This window comes from Gallinula chloropus, assembly GCF_964237585.1.
Source record: "Gallinula chloropus genome assembly, chromosome: 19".
NCBI classification, from domain to species: Eukaryota; Metazoa; Chordata; class Aves; order Gruiformes; family Rallidae; genus Gallinula; species Gallinula chloropus.
Window position 1 is genome coordinate 6,504,852 of NC_140104.1, and position 15,005 is coordinate 6,519,856.

The 15,005-nt window shown below is 63.3% G+C and overlaps 3 protein-coding genes across 4 annotated transcripts; 2 read left to right on the forward strand and 1 right to left on the reverse strand.

Annotated features, from left to right (window-relative positions):
- Positions 1 to 823: 823 nt before the first annotated feature.
- Positions 824 to 1,909, forward strand: LOC311199104 (claudin-3-like). The gene has a single exon (XM_084273146.1). It carries the CDS (start codon positions 899 to 901, stop codon positions 1,541 to 1,543), a length of 645 nt encoding a protein of 214 aa, XP_084129272.1. The 5' UTR covers positions 824 to 898; the 3' UTR covers positions 1,544 to 1,909.
- A 1,241-nt stretch (positions 1,910 to 3,150) lies between these two features.
- On the forward strand, positions 3,151 to 5,537 carry ABHD11 (abhydrolase domain containing 11). 2 transcript variants are annotated; one of them, XM_084273012.1, is made up of 6 exons: positions 3,151 to 3,233; positions 3,338 to 3,473; positions 3,553 to 3,726; positions 4,134 to 4,304; positions 4,563 to 4,744; positions 5,042 to 5,537. In XM_084273012.1, the coding sequence occupies exons 1-6, from the start codon at positions 3,166 to 3,168 to the stop codon at positions 5,178 to 5,180; spliced, it is 870 nt and encodes a 289-aa protein (XP_084129138.1). In that variant the 5' UTR covers positions 3,151 to 3,165; the 3' UTR covers positions 5,181 to 5,537. The 2 variants fall into 2 exon arrangements, with proteins under 2 accessions (XP_084129138.1, XP_084129139.1); XM_084273013.1 differs by lacking the exon at positions 3,338 to 3,473 and having other exon boundaries at positions 3,165 to 3,228.
- Positions 5,538 to 6,019: 482 nt separating this feature from the next.
- LOC311199031 (caspase-1-like) lies at positions 6,020 to 10,212 on the reverse strand (the record flags this gene model as incomplete). Its single annotated transcript, XM_084273076.1, has 9 exons — positions 6,020 to 6,429; positions 6,655 to 6,760; positions 7,103 to 7,212; positions 7,849 to 8,001; positions 8,131 to 8,365; positions 8,561 to 8,737; positions 8,974 to 9,110; positions 9,418 to 9,690; positions 10,206 to 10,212. 8 exons carry the CDS (start codon positions 10,210 to 10,212, stop codon positions 6,668 to 6,670), a joined length of 1,185 nt encoding a protein of 394 aa, XP_084129202.1. The 3' UTR covers positions 6,020 to 6,429; positions 6,655 to 6,667.
- Positions 10,213 to 15,005: the final 4,793 nt, after the last annotated feature.

Consider the following 15,005-nt stretch of genomic DNA (forward strand, 5'->3'; position numbering starts at 1 on the left):
ACCTGAGCAGGACTGTGGGCAGCCTGCCTGCACTGCCTGGCTGGGGTGTTTTCTCATTTGCCTGTTGGGGTTGGCCGGGTGACACTTCCCAGGCGGTTGCGTGTAGTGTTTGCTTCCTCCAAGGCCGGATTATTTCAGCAGGATGACTAAAGGCATTTATCATCCAGCCGGGGGATTCCCGCTGGCGCTGCCCAGCCTGTCAGGGTGGGAGCAGGAGGAGCGACCCCTGGGAATGATCACTGGACAGGTGACCCCTCACTCAGCCCCCTCCTGCTCCCACCCAGCCAGGCAGGGCAGGGAGCAAGCACCCATGGGTCCCTCCTGGGATGCTGATGCCAGAGTCACAAGCATCCCATCACAGGGCCGCAAAGGTGCCTGATGCTCACCAGACCCCGGTTAAACATGAGGACTGATAAGACACCCCCAAAATAAACTCAGCCCTGACCCACTGGCACCTCTGGGGGTGGGGAAAGGTGAAGCCGAGGGATTTCTACGTCTCTGAGGGGGTTCAGCGCGTCCAAATAAGCATCAAGGACGTGCTTCCTGGTGCCTATCACCCCGAAACCAAGGGGATGGCCGTGGCAGGTGGCGTTTCTCCCCCTCCCGCCCTTCGCAGAAACCAGCGCCATCTCTGCAAACAAAGGGGAGGGTGTGGGAGCAGGTGACTGACGGTGACGGAGACGGAGGAGCGGAGAGGAGAGGAGAGGAGCGTCCAGCAGTGAAACCCCACCCCGGGCGGGCGCTGGGGCTGGCCACGCCAGCACCTTATAAGTACAGGTGCACCCAGGTGAAAGCTGATCCCCCGAGGGCTGCGGAGCGGTGAAGGGCGACGGGCGAGGGTTTCGGTCCGTGGATTCTTCTCCGCCATCGCCCGGAGTGCAGCAGCGAACCAGCCGCCATGTCGATGGGCTTGGAGATCGGCGGGGTGACTTTGTCGGTGCTGGGTTGGTTGTGCAGCATCATCTGCTGCGCGCTGCCCATGTGGAGGGTGACGGCCTTCATCGGCAACAACATCGTGACGGCCCAGATCATCTGGGAAGGGCTCTGGATGAACTGCGTGGTGCAGAGCACGGGGCAGATGCAGTGCAAGGTCTACGACTCCATGCTGGCCCTGCCGCAGGACCTGCAAGCCGCCCGCGCCCTCCTGGTCGTGGCCATCGTCTTGGCCGTCCTGGGTTTACTGGTGGCCATTATGGGTGCCCAGTGCACCAACTGCGTGGAGGACGAGAGCACCAAAGCCAAGATCACCATCGTCTCCGGCGTCATCTTCCTCCTCTCCGGCGTCATGAACCTCATCCCCGTCTCCTGGTCGGCCAACACCATCATCCGTGACTTCTACAACCCCATGGTGATCGACGCGCAGAAGCGGGAGCTGGGCACCTCGCTCTACGTGGGCTGGGCGGCCTCCGCGCTCCTGCTGATAGGGGGGGCCCTGCTCTGCTGCTCCTGCCCCCCCAAAGACAACAGGTACCCCGCTGGCAAGGTGGCCTACTCCGCCCCACGCTCCGCCGTCACCAGCTACGACAAGAGGAACTATGTCTGAGCCGCCCTGGGACCCCTCCACCCCCTGGCACCCCCCCTAGACATCCTACCCTACCCCACCCACCCCTCAACTCCGGGACCCTCATCACGGCCCCTCGGTGGGGACCGGGGATGGCGGCAGCGGGGCGGGCGGGGGCGCGAAGGAAGGGCCGGGATGGCCGTGGGGTCAGGGCCGGGCTGTGTAAATAGAGATGGTTTCGGTTAAACAAGAGGCGGTTTCGGGTCGGCGGGAGAAGCGGCGCCCGGCGTGGCCCCTGCCCGTGCTGGTGGGACCGGGGCCGGGCCCCCGGGTGCCCCCCCGCCACCTGCCCCTGTTACGCGGGTCTGTATCGGTTACATGTGTCAATAAACGTGTCCTGTTTTCGTAGCCAGAGCGTCCTCGGAGCCTGTGTGCGGGACCGCGGCTGCACCGGCACCGGGAGCCGCCCGTGCCCCCTGCCCCCAGCGGCACCGGGGCCGCGGGCAAGGGCACCCCCCGCCCCCTCCCCCCCCCCCCCACCCGGCTCGGGGGTGTCTCTGCTCGGGGAGGAACGATCGCTCCCCCCCCCCCCCCCACTCCCCGCCAGCCCCGGGCACTCCCTGCGCGCCGGTCCAAAGTCTGTCTCGGCGGAGGGGAACGCGGGGCGCTCCCCCCTCCACACACACACACACACCCCGCAGCGGCGGCCGGGGCGAGGCCGCGTTGCACAACCGCTCCCGCCGCAGGCCCGGCCGCCGCCCGCCCCGCCACGCTCCAGCGGGCAGGGACAAAGGGGGACGGGGCCGCGCGGGTGGCCGGCCGGCTTCCCCCGCTGCCGGTGTCCTGTCCCGGGGCCGTCGTGTCCGTCCCCCCCCCGCCCCAACCCCGCCGCGGCACCGAGCGGCCCCTCGGAAAACGCCAAGGGCAGGAACGAGCCGCCCTCGGCCGCAGCTGCGGGACGGAGCGGGCAGCCGGAGCCGCGTCCCAGGGGAGCCCCCGCCGCGCTGCCCGGCTCCAATTCCGCTGCCCGACACGGCCGGTGGCTGCGATAACGATCGGCATGGCGGCGCGGCCCGGCCCTGCCCGGGGCTCCGCCTGTACCGGGCTCTGACCTGCCCGGGACTCTCCCCGCACCAGCGCTCTGCCGGCACCGGGCTCTGTCCTGCCCGGGGCTCTGCCGGCACCGGGGCTCTGCCGGCACCGGGCTCTGTCCTGCCCGGGGCTCTGCCGGCACCGGGGCTCTGCCTCCACCGGGCTCTGTCCTGCCCGGGGCTCTCCCAGCACCGGGCTCTGTCCTGCCCGGGGCTCTGCTTGCACCGGGGTCTGTCCTGCCCGGGGCTCTTCCCGCATCGGGCTCTGTCCTGCCCGGGGCTCTCCCCGCACCGGCGCTCTGCCTGCACCGGGCTATGACCTGCCCGGGGCCGTGCCCGCACCGGGGCTCTCCCCTGCCTGGGCTCTCCCCGCACCGCTCTCTCTCTCTCTTCCCCCCCCCTCCCCGCCCGGTCCCCGCAGCGCACAGCAGCCTGTGACCTCCCCGCTGCTCTCCGCCGCCCCACGGCCTCCCGCCGCTAAGGGGCGCCCGCCGCCGGTAACGGGTCGGGGCGGAGCCTTCCGCGCTCACCCCGCGTCACGGCCCGCGCGCCCCCGCCGCCGCCGCCGCCGTGATGCTCCGCCGGCTGCCGCGCGCCCCCGCCCTGCCCCTCCGCCCGCCCGCCGCCCGCTCCGCGGTGACGTAAGGGCCCGGCCGGGGCAGCGGGGTGGGGGGTGGGGGGGGCTCGGGAGCGGGGCTCGGTGTCCCGGCTGACCCCGGCCCTGGCCGCGTCGCTGTCCCCGCAGGGCGGTGCCGCTGTCCCACGCCGAGGTGGCGGGTCGCGGGGACCGGCCGCCCCTGGTGCTGCTCCACGGGCTCTTCGGCAGCCACGGCAACTTCCGAGCCGTGGCCAAGGCGCTGGCGCGGGGCGGCAGCGGCACGGTGAGGCCCCGGGACGGGACGGGACGGGGGGATAAGGCCGGACCGGGGGTGGTGACACGCGGTACCGCTGCCCGCGCAGGTGCTGGCACTGGACGCCCGGAACCACGGCGGGAGCCCCCACAGCCCGCACATGACGTATGAAGCCATGAGCCTGGATGTGCAGCACCTCCTGGAGCGCCTGGGCATCGCCAAGTGCATCCTCCTGGGACACAGCATGGGGGGCAAGACCGCCATGACGCTGGCCTTGAGGCGGGTCGGTGGGCACGGGGCTACCTGGGGCCGGGGGAGGTGGTGAGGGGGGCGAGGGGCTCCCGGGGACAGGGACGAGGGAGGGGGTGGACGGGCACGGGGCTTCCGGGGTGGGAGGGGGATAGGAAGCAGGGTGATGCTTGTGGGGCTGGTAGCACTGCCCACACCCCTCTGGGAAGGGAGGGGGCTTTCCTGGGTTGGGGTCCCACTCAGACCCATAAGCAGGCCGGCCCGCCCCTCCGGCACCAGTTGCGAGCGAGCCGGGAGATGCCCCGTGTTCACACGCAGGGAAAGGGGAGCCTGGGGAAGAGCACAAGGCAGCTAAAGACATCCAGGGGGGCTGGGTGGGAGCAGAGCTCCATGCTGGGCACATCTCAGCTGGCATCTGTCTGCCCTGCTGCCCGTCCCCAGCCGGATCTGGTGGAGCGCCTCATCTCCGTGGACATCAGTCCCGTCTCAACGGCGCCTGTGTCGGAATTCGCTGCCTACATCTCGGCCATGAAGTCGGTGAGGATCCCGGATGGTCTGTCCCGCTCTGCTGCCCGCCAGCTGGCAGATGATCAGCTGCGGCCCGTGGTCCAGGTAGGAAATCCTGCTCCTTGGATGGGCTTTCTTGCTCCCTGGATGTCCCTGGGACTAGAGCACAGGTCCCAGCAGGACTCTTTGCCACCCCTGCTCACCTGCTGCTGGAGTATTATCTCACCAGGACTGCGGAGGCGATGGGGACTGTGACCCAGTGGGAGATGGGTGGAAAGGAGTGGAGGGGAGGATGGAGGGTGCCAGGACATCTCGAGGGCTTGTTGCTCTCACAGAGGAGCGTACGATCCCCTTCTGTGACAGCTCCCACAGCTGAGACAGTTCCTCCTCACCAACCTGGTGGAAGTGGAGGGCCGCTACACCTGGCGGGTGAACCTGGAGGCTATTTCCCACCACTTGGCAGATATCATGAACTTCCCTGTCTTCCATGAGTCGTATCCTGGCCCAGCCCTCTTCTTGGGAGGATCCAACTCGCCATACATCAGGTAGGACTGGAGAGAAGCAGTTCAAAGTCTGGGGTTGGACCCCTTGTGCTCTTCTGTGGCTGCCCATGGTGGGAGGAAACCCCAGGATGGGGAAGGTCACAGAGGGAGCTCTGTGCCTCCAGTGACACCAATGGACTGGAGAGCAGGGGGGAACCTGAGGGCAGCCCTGGGTTTTCCGAGCAGGGAAGGATACGTGGTCAGATCTGGGATCCTCCTCTGCTTGGGGAGGGTGAGGGAAGGCATCTGGATGGACCCCTGACCACCACACTTCCCATGGGGCATTCCCTTGTCCTTCAGCTCCAAAGACTACTCGGAGATCCAGCGCCTCTTCCCCAAGGCGGATGTCCAGCACATTGAAGGTGCAGGACACATCGTCCATCAGGATAAATTTGAAGAGTTCATCTCTGCTGTCCTCAAATTCCTGCCACCACCGTAGCGCTGGGGACCAGGGTTCCTGCACGCACCGCGTGGGACCCGAGGAGCTCCAGGCAGTGATGTGAAGCTCTGTGAGAAGGGGCTCGGCTTGGATCACCTGCCCACTTTGGGGTCCTATCCTGCCTGAAGACCTTCTCCCACTCAGGGTCGCCTGGAGCTGGAGCAGCGAGGCACCTCCACCCTGCTGAGCTCTCCTGCCTCCACGCAGGGTGGCACCAGCCCGGGACACTGCCCGTCCTGCGCAGCCGGGCCTGCCTGTGTTGGGGGGTCTCAGATGCTGCTGCTGGACCACCGGCTTCTGGATCTGTCTGTGACTTTGCAGAATGTGCAATAAAGCTGAATCCATGCCAAGGCAGAACACGGTTTGGATGTGGCTGTGGAGGGCAGTGGCAGGGGTGCTGGTGGGAGGTGACAGCCGGGCTGGGCCTGCCACAGGCCGAGCTGGGGGAGCAGTGCCCATAAGCAGCAGGTTTGAGGGTCTTTCTTGGCTTCCCAAGGGGGAAGTCGCGTCCTTCCTCCACCTCGGGGAAGCGTGAGGATCTGAGAGTGGGGGAAGCTGCCTCCTAAACAAGGGGCTGCTGTGAGCCTGCAAGGGGGAGGCATGGAAACCCCCCCAGAGCACATCTGCCCAGCCTGCCCCAAAAGCGGGTATCCCACCCCTCCCGAGCTCCCTCCGATCTCTCACCTCCCACCTACCCAGTGTCCTCCCCACCGAAAAGGCAACGTAGCAGCAGCTACAGACAGCTATAATGCCCCACTGGCCATAATGCCCCCCTGGCCGTAACACCCCCCCCACCCCACCCACCGCAGGCTGAAGACAGAGGGGCAGCGCTGTCTGCTGTGGGAGGCCCTTTATTGGGGGACGGGTAAAGCCAGAGGTGGGGTGGAAGTGGCTCTGGGTGGGGGATGGATCCTGGGCAGGGGCTCTGGGGACAGTGGGGAGAGACACTGACCAGCTTTGTGCCTGAAGCTCCAGAGGCAGGTGTCTGCTGCTCCCTGGGGAGGGGTTGCTCAGTTTGGGGTGTTTTGGAGGCCATGGGTGGACAGGAGACCAAGGACAGGGATGTCTGCCAGGCAATGACAGAGGGAGCAGAAGCAGCTGGCTCAGAGATGTGTTTCTGCAGAGCTGCTCTGGGCTTTTCCTCTTGCCCTTTCCGACGTTCATTCCCAGAGAGCAGGGCTGCACTTGCCTCGAGCTTTCTGTTACCACAGATTCAAACCCTTTTGCTGTCAGTGTGTTATTTTCTCACCTGTGAAGAACACCAGACAAAGAGGTTCCTGAGACACAGGCTACTGAGCCAGCTGGGCAATGGGGACGGAGTTGGTCCACTGCCCGGCCCTGGCTACCGGCACACAAACCCTTTTGATGCCCCAGGGTGATGGGGAGTTTGTATCCAGGCCTACCCCCGGGGTGGGTACTGGGTTTGGGGCACAGAGAAAAGGCAGCTGCAGAGGTGTGAGGTGAAGAAACTCACCATAGGCAGGAGATCAGAGACCTGGGAAGAGGTAGAACTTCCTGAGCATTGTAGTTCGTTCCACTGACGGCAGCTGCTGGGGGAACTTTTCAAAGGAATATTGGATCTGGGGTGAGAGAGGCAGTGAGAAGAAATGAGAGCAGGTCCATCCCCAGCATGGGAAGGGTGCAGGGAGTCAAGAGGCATCGCCAGGCATCTGTCTGGTGACACAAGGGATGCTACAGGCTCTGCCAACACGCTGGGCTCCCGCATGGTCACCACGCAGCATGGTGCTGATGCCTCCAGAGATCCAGCTGACTTCCCAGGCCAAACCAGTCCCCTTTTTGGCAGAGCCTGCTCCCAGGGGGCCTGCTGAGAAACAGCCTGCCCCGGATCAAGCTCTGCTCTGAGCCTTCCTTCTCAGAGCAGAGAGAAATGGCTGTGTCTGCCAGCACACCCCAAGCCTCACCTTGCGGAAGATCTCCTGTAAGTCGCTGTCGCAGGCGTGGACTCGAAACTGCTCTATCAGGCGCTGGATGAAAACGGAGCCTGTGTCTGGGTGTCTCCAAGAGACAGTATCTGGGGAGATGGAAGATGCAAAGTGTGATTTCACTGGTGTCCCTTGCTGCAGCAGTGATTAACGCTGCGTGCTGGAGCTGGAGACTGGGGCACTTTCTCGGAGATCCCTGTATTTGGACATCCAACCCCCAGCGTGGTAAAGGGACAGGGTATCCCAGGGAAGACAGAAGTGACATGAAAATTCTCTTCAAGCCCCTCTGCTCTCCCATGCTCCCAGCCACGCCAGCTGCCAGGCTGGCAGGGCCTGGAGCCATCTGTCACACAGCAGGAGAAGACAATTTTCCCCAGCCAGACACCGCAATGAGGTAAATCAGTTGGGGAAGGAGTGCCAGCCGAGCTGGTGGGGAGGACTGGAGCCAGGGCAGGGAAAGGCAGGAACACCACAAAGCTCTGGCCCTGGTGCCACTAAGAAAGATCTGTGGGTGTCCTGGAGCAGCCTTGTACCCTGGCCTTGGGTGACACTGCCTTCTCCAGAGGCTGCTGGAGCAATGCCCGAGTGGTCACCAGATGGAGGGGACCCCTAGCAACCCACCCTGAGGAAGAGAAGGTGTGGAGGAGACCCATGACATCAGGAATGGGAGTCCTGTCGCCTTTGCCTGCTCTCAGGCAGGGCAACTGTCTCCAGAAACTGCTTACCAGGCGTGGAGGAATGTAAAGCAGCAAAATCACTCTCCAGGTGGACTTTAAAGACTGCATCATCTTCCAGCCCTGCAGTGGCTGCCTGAGCAGAGCTGGGAGTGGGCAAGGCAGGGCCCAGGGAGTCATTCACCATCACGGACCCTACAGTGCCTAGGAAGGCAGGGCCAGCCATCAGTATCAATGGTGTGTCCTGTCCTCACCCTCTGCTGGGGGCTCACGTGCCCTGGGAGAGCCTGGCTGGCTCACCCACCTTGCAGGCACCTCATAGCAGGGACTCACCTCCACGGCAGGACTGGATAATGATCACCTTGGGTTTGCCCCGCAGTCCCTGGCAGCACTTGTTGTTGAATCTCTCAAAGATGGTGTCGATGGAAAGGATGTCTGTGGTCCCATCTCTGCTCTTGGTCCCGCAGAGCCCAGCCCTGACCCCGTGGGACATGAAGACCAGGAAGGTGCTGTCAGAGGTCTGGTGCTCTTTGCGATCTGCAAAACCCTCCATGACCTTAACCATCTCCTACAAACCAGCACAAAGAAGGAACATCAGCCTTGTGTGACCAGCTGGATGGAGACCCAGCCACCAGCAGTAGGCAGGAGCCACTGGGGACAGAGGTGTCCCTGCAGTGCCTGAGCCTCCCATCACCCCCACGCACACAGAGGGTCTTTGCACCACTCCTGGAGCCAGCGGCAGCTGCTCTGTGCAGTCCTTTACCTCAGAAGTTAAGTTGAGATGGATGTCCACTGTGTAGCCCAGCCCTTCCAGCAGCTCTGTCATCCCCTGCACATCCCTTTTAGCCCCATCCCGCCGGCGCAAGTGCTCAAACTCAATGTTGCAGATGAGCAGGGCCCTACGGGTCCGCTTTTCCCGTGGCAGATGTATGGGATAGACCTGTGAGGAGGGAGGGAGGCAGCACTCAGAGCTGGGTGGGGGGCAAGGGGGCTTTTTTTTAGTGAGGCTGCTAATAGCAGAGAAGGCCCCACGGGTGCAGCAACTGCATTTCCCTGTCCCTGGGGCATCTCCACTCATCTCCTGCCCTGTTCCTTGGGTCAGCCGGGACTGTGGCTCCCCTTGAGAAGGTCCTGGCAGGGCTCCAGCCCTCCTCTTGTCTCCTCTGCTCACAGCACCTGGTCTCCCTCTGTGTCCCTGATGTGCTGGTACTCGCTCAGGGAGCGCTGCCGGATCCACTGCTGGCCCTGGATGTCAACGGGGGCCCCAGGGGGGGCCTTAGTTTCGCCGGAGGCCGGCTGTGCACTGGGGGGTCCTGCAAGCAGAAAGCCCTGCAGTTACACTGGGAAGCACTGGTTACACTGGCAACCTGCAGCAAGAGGGGGCTGGCATGGTGCGAGCAGAGCCAGGCTCTGCTCTTTGGGGGTCCCTCTTCAGCCCCACAGGGAACAGCCACCCTGAGAGCCTTGTTGTTGCTGCACGGCAAGGGGGAGTCAATACCACAGAGCAGTGACACCGGGGATGCACAAGTGCCTCTTGCCTTCTGGCCTCAGGCACCTGCCAGGGCCAGGCCCCCCCTCTAACACCCCAGCAGAGGAGCCAGGACCCCCAGCAACTCTCACCCGACTTGGTGGCCAGATCCAGCTGCTCCCACAAGGTGCCATCGCGCTTCTGGAGGCTGTCGATGAAGATCTGGCTGGCCCTGGGGCCCTTGAGGCGCACGGTGTCGATGAGGCAGCGGGCTTTGTCGGCACGCACCGTGTACCTATCCTGTACCTCGTCCACCTCCTCCAGGCTGAACACCCTTTGGTCCAGCAGCTCGTCCAGCAGCCCAGAGATCAGCGGCTTGCTGGCGCGTTCCACGAAGGCTGTCCGCACGTTCAGGAGCAGCTTGTCTGCAGGGCAGCCCCGTCAGCGCCCAGAGACCCCACACCACCGCTGTGCTACTGCTGCCCCACCACCCACACCTGGTACTTCCTCTTCTCCATTGCCTTCCCCAGGTATTGGTCCCTTCCCCATCATCCCTCTAACTGCTGCCTCTTCCTCACTGCACTCCTCCCTATTCTGACCCGATGCCCCCCCACCACCACTCCCCTGCCCTCATCCCATCCCGTCTTGTCCCCGCAGATGCTGATCCCTCCTCCACACTTTGGGTGCTCCCCCTCCCCCACTGCCAGCCCAGGGTGCTGCTCCTTCCCTCATTACCCGTCCTGGGAGCAGCTTGCCCTGCCACTTCTCCACTCCCCTCGTCCCACACACCCAGCGGATGCAGGGCCCCAGCAGCTGGGGGGTACAGCATGTGAGGCCCCAGCCACCGTGCTGCACCGTGTCTCCATGCATCAGGTGAGCAGGACCCGAGCAGGACGTGGGCAGGGCCCTGTCCCACCTCAGCACTGCTGGCTGTACTCACCGGCCATTGTCCGTCAGGCCTGGCCTGCGGAAGCAGCGAGGAGGCCAGGGGGAAAGCAAAAGCGAAAGCAAGGGCACAGCTTCCTTCCGTTTCTGCGCTTGACCCTGTACCGTCGGGTTGTTGCCATACCCCACCCAAGCCCCATAGTCACTGTTGGGTTCTTGCCATACCCCACCCAAGCCCCATGGTCACCGTAGCTCAACTTGGACCAGCGAACCCACCGGGCGCAGTGCCAGAGGACTGTGGCACTGGGGGCGTAGGGACCTCCACCCCTTGCACCCACGCTGGGGTTTCCTCCCAGGGGTACTCCACATGTCCCTGTGACACTGCGGAACCAGGAACAAGCCCCAGTGCTGCAACACCCAGCAGCCATGGGGGTATTGAAGAGGCTTCCAGCCTCCCTGCACCCCTCAGAGCCAGGCACAGGGCAGCGCAGGCAGCCTGGCTGCCAGGGACCAACAGACCTGGCTCTCCTCTGCCAAGGCCCAACGCCGCTCTGGTCAGAGAGACTCAAACCCTTCAGAGCTGTGCAGGGCTGAGGTCGGCTCGTCCCTTCCCCACAGCTCAACCCTGGCACGGGCGGGGAGACACGGCCTCGGGCCTCGGGCTGCGGCATCCTCACAGGCTGTTTGGGAACCAAAGCTCGCTGCCCAAGCTGGGCTGCCTCACGGTGGCACCGGCCAGGAACGGCAGAAGCATCGTCAGCTGCCGGGCAGGGGCTCAGCGGCCCCGGGGGCCGAGGCCAGCAGCGGGGCAGGGGCTCAGCTGCCCCGGGGACCGAGGCCAGCGACGGGGCAGGGGCTCAGCCGGCCCCGGGGGTCATGGCCGGCAGCGGGCAGGGGCTCTGCCGGCCCCGGGGGCCGAGGCTGCGCAGGGTGAAGGGGCGGGGAGGCGCCGCGTGCTGGAGACGGACCAGGGCTCCCCGGTGCCGCCCGCACCGAGGGCCTCAACAGGCCTGTGCAGGACGCCGCCGCACCCCGAGGGGCCGCGGGGAGCCTCTGCCTCCGGCCCCGGCCCGATCCCGCCCCCGCGGCCGGTGCCCCGGTGCCCCGCGGGCAGCCGAGGGGCCCGGCCAGCGGCCGGTCACGTGACGGGCCGCGCCCCCACCCGCGGTTACTTTCGCCCGCCGCCGATTGGCTGCGATGGGACGCGCTGTGATTTCTGATTGGGCAGGAATCCGGCTGGGTGCCGGATCCCGCCCTGTGCCGCGCGCGGCGCCGGGTCACGGGATAGGCTTGCGGGAGAAGAGAAGGGCGTGCTCCGGCGGCCGGTAGCGCTGGGCGGGGACGCGTTCGCTGCGTTCATTGGTCGGCGGTGCCGGTGGCGCCGGGCTCTGATTGGCTGCGTCGTACGGGTCGGTGCGGGGAGGGGGGGGAGGCAGGGCGGGGAGCTGCACGCGGCAGAGGCGGGAGCGGCGCGGACGGAGCCAGGTGAGACCCCTCCGGGCCCCCTCCTCATTTCCCGGGCCCGGCTCCTGCCTCCGGCCCCTCCCGGCGCTCCTCAGGCTTCCTCCCGTTCGGCCCGGCCCCGCTCCTCCCCCTCGTCGCCGCCCGGTGAGCGGCGCCTCCCGGGGCCCGTCTGCGAGGGGCGGCTGCCGGCCCGATGGCGGCAGCTCTGAGGCGGCGGCCCGGTCGCGGTGGGCCGGGCCGGGCCGGGCCGTGGCGGTGGGCCCTGGCCGTTCGGCGCTGCTGCCCGCCGGTGCCTGCGGGGGCCGGGCCCGAGGTGCCGCCCCGGGGTGCGGGGGGTGTGTGTGTGCGCGCAGCCCGGTTCGCGCTAAGGAGGAGGAACGAGGCGCTCGGCTTCCGCCGGGTCAAGGCCGAGGCGGAGGCGGCCAGGCCACTGCCGGCCCTGCCGCACGGCCCAGCGGCTCTGCGGAGCCTCCGCCCCGCCGTACCGGCAGCGGCAGCCCTTCCCCGGCTCCGCGGGGCGAGTCGGGCCCGCCGGCGGGAGGCCTCGCCTGCGGATCGGAGGCTGCGGGCCCGGCTGGCCTTCCCCGACCCCGCCAGGGGAGCTGCCCTCCTGCCCGGCAGGAGCCGAGCAGGCCGTGGAGGTCCCACCTGGAAGCATCTCACGAGTGGGGGGTTCATGTGCCAGGCCGGCAGCGGCACAGAGCGGGTTACTCTGCCAGGCTTCTCTTGCCTGCATCCTGCAGGGTGGCCCCATGCACGTCCCTGGTTTTGGGGAAGGCTGTCCCCTCCCCGCCTCATGGGTGGAAGCCAGCATAACGTTTTGTGCTGGTTGGAAGCTGTCGGTGGCTGGAGTTGGGTGGCTTGGTGTGGAGATGATGTTATTGCAGGTTTGATGCTTATTGAACTGCCCCCCCGGCCCTCTAACAGCTGTGTGTCATAAATGCAAGATTCCCTAAACCACTATGCATGTGGGTTTTCCTGCTGAATTAATGGAAGGGTGATGAGCTCAACATAATCTGTGTTCAATTGGCGGGTGCCAGAACGTTACTGGGGGGGAGAATGTGATGTTAATGGTGTCTCAAGGATCCTCCTGCTGACTTTTGTCAGTGACCTGAAGAAAGTTTGCAGCTGAAAGCTGATGAAGCACATGAGTGCAGGGCAGAAAATAAGAGGTGAGACTGACCAGTTCAGCACCGTGCTTTTGGTGTGGCCACACATCTGCTGCCAGAGAATGCAGGCTGCTCATCACTAGAGGCTGTCATGCTGACAGAGAAGCAAGGAAGGAGCGAGACCTGTTCTCTAGAGCGGTACTTTTTGCATGGCTTCATGTCTCCTGAGGCAGGAGACAGGCAGGCAGAGGTGGTCTTCTCACTGTGGAGAAGAAGAGGGGCGTGTTGGCTCAGCTAACCCTGGTGTTAGTGCTTCCATGCTGCTGCATCCCAGTGTGGTGCCTTGTGTGTGGTGTGGAGGCTGGTGGAAAGCTGTGCAGAGACAATGTATGAGGGTGGGATTAAGGTGGAAAAGGCTGCCATGCAGCGGTGAGGACTCTGGCTGCTTCATCCAACAAGAAGTTGAGAGAAGAGGAGGACCTCAGTTGAGCTGTGGGAGTTGGGTTTGGCTCGTGGGGGTGTGTGTATGGAAAGGAAAGTGTATATTTTTAAGCAGCAGAGATTCAAGCGTGAGGACAAACTTCCCAGTCAGTGATGACTTTGCATTTGATGGCAATTTTTACATCAGGTCTCAATACTGTGTTTAATAAATGCAGCAGCTCAGCTGACAGCCTGGAAAGTCCTGTGGTCTGCTCTGCTTGGGAGTTGGTGAGGTGGCTGTAGTGTCTTTCTGGCTGTTGGCCAGAAGACCCGAGTAAACTGGGATGAAGACTGGAACAGAAATGTGAAAGTTTTCCTCATTGATTTCTAGGAACATCTGGTTTCCCCTTTGCTGTGTTCGCAGGAATCTGTTTACAGTGGCAGCGACGGTGATTTGATTTGTCTGAGGGAGCCTGAGCAGGGAAATCTTCTCAGATGCATCACTGCTGATAGTCCCACGGCAGCAGCCTTCCAGCCCTTCTGTATTCCTGACAGGGTCACTTGAAACCAAACCGCCCCAAAATCCAGCAAAGCTTAAGTGCTGGACCCTGCCACAGCACAGAGGCTTTGGGGGAACGCTGCTGTGCCAGCTTTTATTATCTCCATCTGCCAAAATATGTGCTGGCTTGCTTTTGGGTTTTGTTCACTTGGAGCTTTTCAAAGTCACCCTTGTCCCGGCTCTGGTGGGAGCTGAGGGGATGATGTGTGCAGCCGTTCCCCTCCTGGTGCTCTGCCACCTGAAGGGTGGCCCTTGTCCACCCCGCTTGTGAGGGTTGCTCAGGGAGCTGGGCCTTCTCCTCCAGCAGATGTTGCTTTACTCTGTGCTGCCTCTGCTCCTGTTCTGCACCCTCAGCTCACGTTTAGAGGCTGCTGTTACCCGAGTTGTATTTGGTAATAGTTTGATAAGTGAATTCAAAAGGCAGCTAGAGAGAAAATGAGGTTGTTTGGGGGGATGGGGGGGGTGTGTGGTTGCATTGGAAATGCTGAGCATTTTTTTTCACCAGAAAATCAAGTGGTATAATCTGACCTGTATTATTTCTATCAGAGAGAGATGTGAATGGGAGAAGGAAAAAGAAAAACCAGTCAGTGCTGCATCCTTGCACATCATGCTCAGCATTCCAGGACGGGAATGTTCCCCCAGGAACTAATAACTTTCAAGCAATTATGGAAGTTCATACCTTCCTCCTCTCTCCTTGCTTGCTCAAGGTAGCTCCAGCTGGTCACAGTTTCCTGGTTCTTGGTGTGTTTCTGGATTTGGATGCAGGCTCCTATTGCAAAACCCTCCTCTATCACTGCTTGCAGGAAAACATCAGCATTTGCAGGACTAGATCAGAGCCCTTTTTAGATAATGATGAATGGAGAAGAGAGCTATTTAAAAAATTACTTTGCTCTTAGCAAATTAGCGTAACACATTAATCCCTGCTCATAATCCCTGGCTCATTCTCCAGGAGGATTCCTGCAGAGTTACAGAGCAGGGAGGAATTTTGTCTGGGCACTCTGAGTCCTCTCCTCACTGATATAATTGCTTCCCTTCTGTTCCTCCTTAGCAGTCCTGCGGAGGCTGTGCAGTTACACGCACTCTGGACAGCCCGAAAGGATAGGATTTCCCTTAGGAGGGATCAGATGATTAGCTTATAAATAGTAAATGCCTGTCCAGGCCTACTTTGCAGTGCCTGTTGTTTGGTCGTGGTCTTGCTCTCTGCCTTTGCAACAAGTACAGCTGCATCTGCACCTCGTGGCCCAGAACCCAACCTAAGGAAACCAGGCGTACGCTCTGTCGGAGGAGATGAGCTTCTGTGAGG

What these genes read in the sequence shown, in the direction of transcription:
- LOC311199104 (XM_084273146.1), top strand. Translation starts at nt 899, where the DNA reads ATGTCGATGGGCTTGGAGATCGGCGGGGTGACTTTGTCGGTGCTGGGT.
- ABHD11 (XM_084273012.1), top strand. Translation starts at nt 3,166, where the DNA reads ATGCTCCGCCGGCTGCCGCGCGCCCCCGCCCTGCCCCTCCGCCCGCCC. An exon ending in TGACGCTGGCCTTGAGGCGG is followed by an intron (nt 3,727 to 4,133) that starts GTCGGTGGGCAC and finishes GCCCGTCCCCAG; the next exon opens with CCGGATCTGGTGGAGCGCCT. An exon ending in AGCTGCGGCCCGTGGTCCAG is followed by an intron (nt 4,305 to 4,562) that starts GTAGGAAATCCT and finishes CTTCTGTGACAG; the next exon opens with CTCCCACAGCTGAGACAGTT.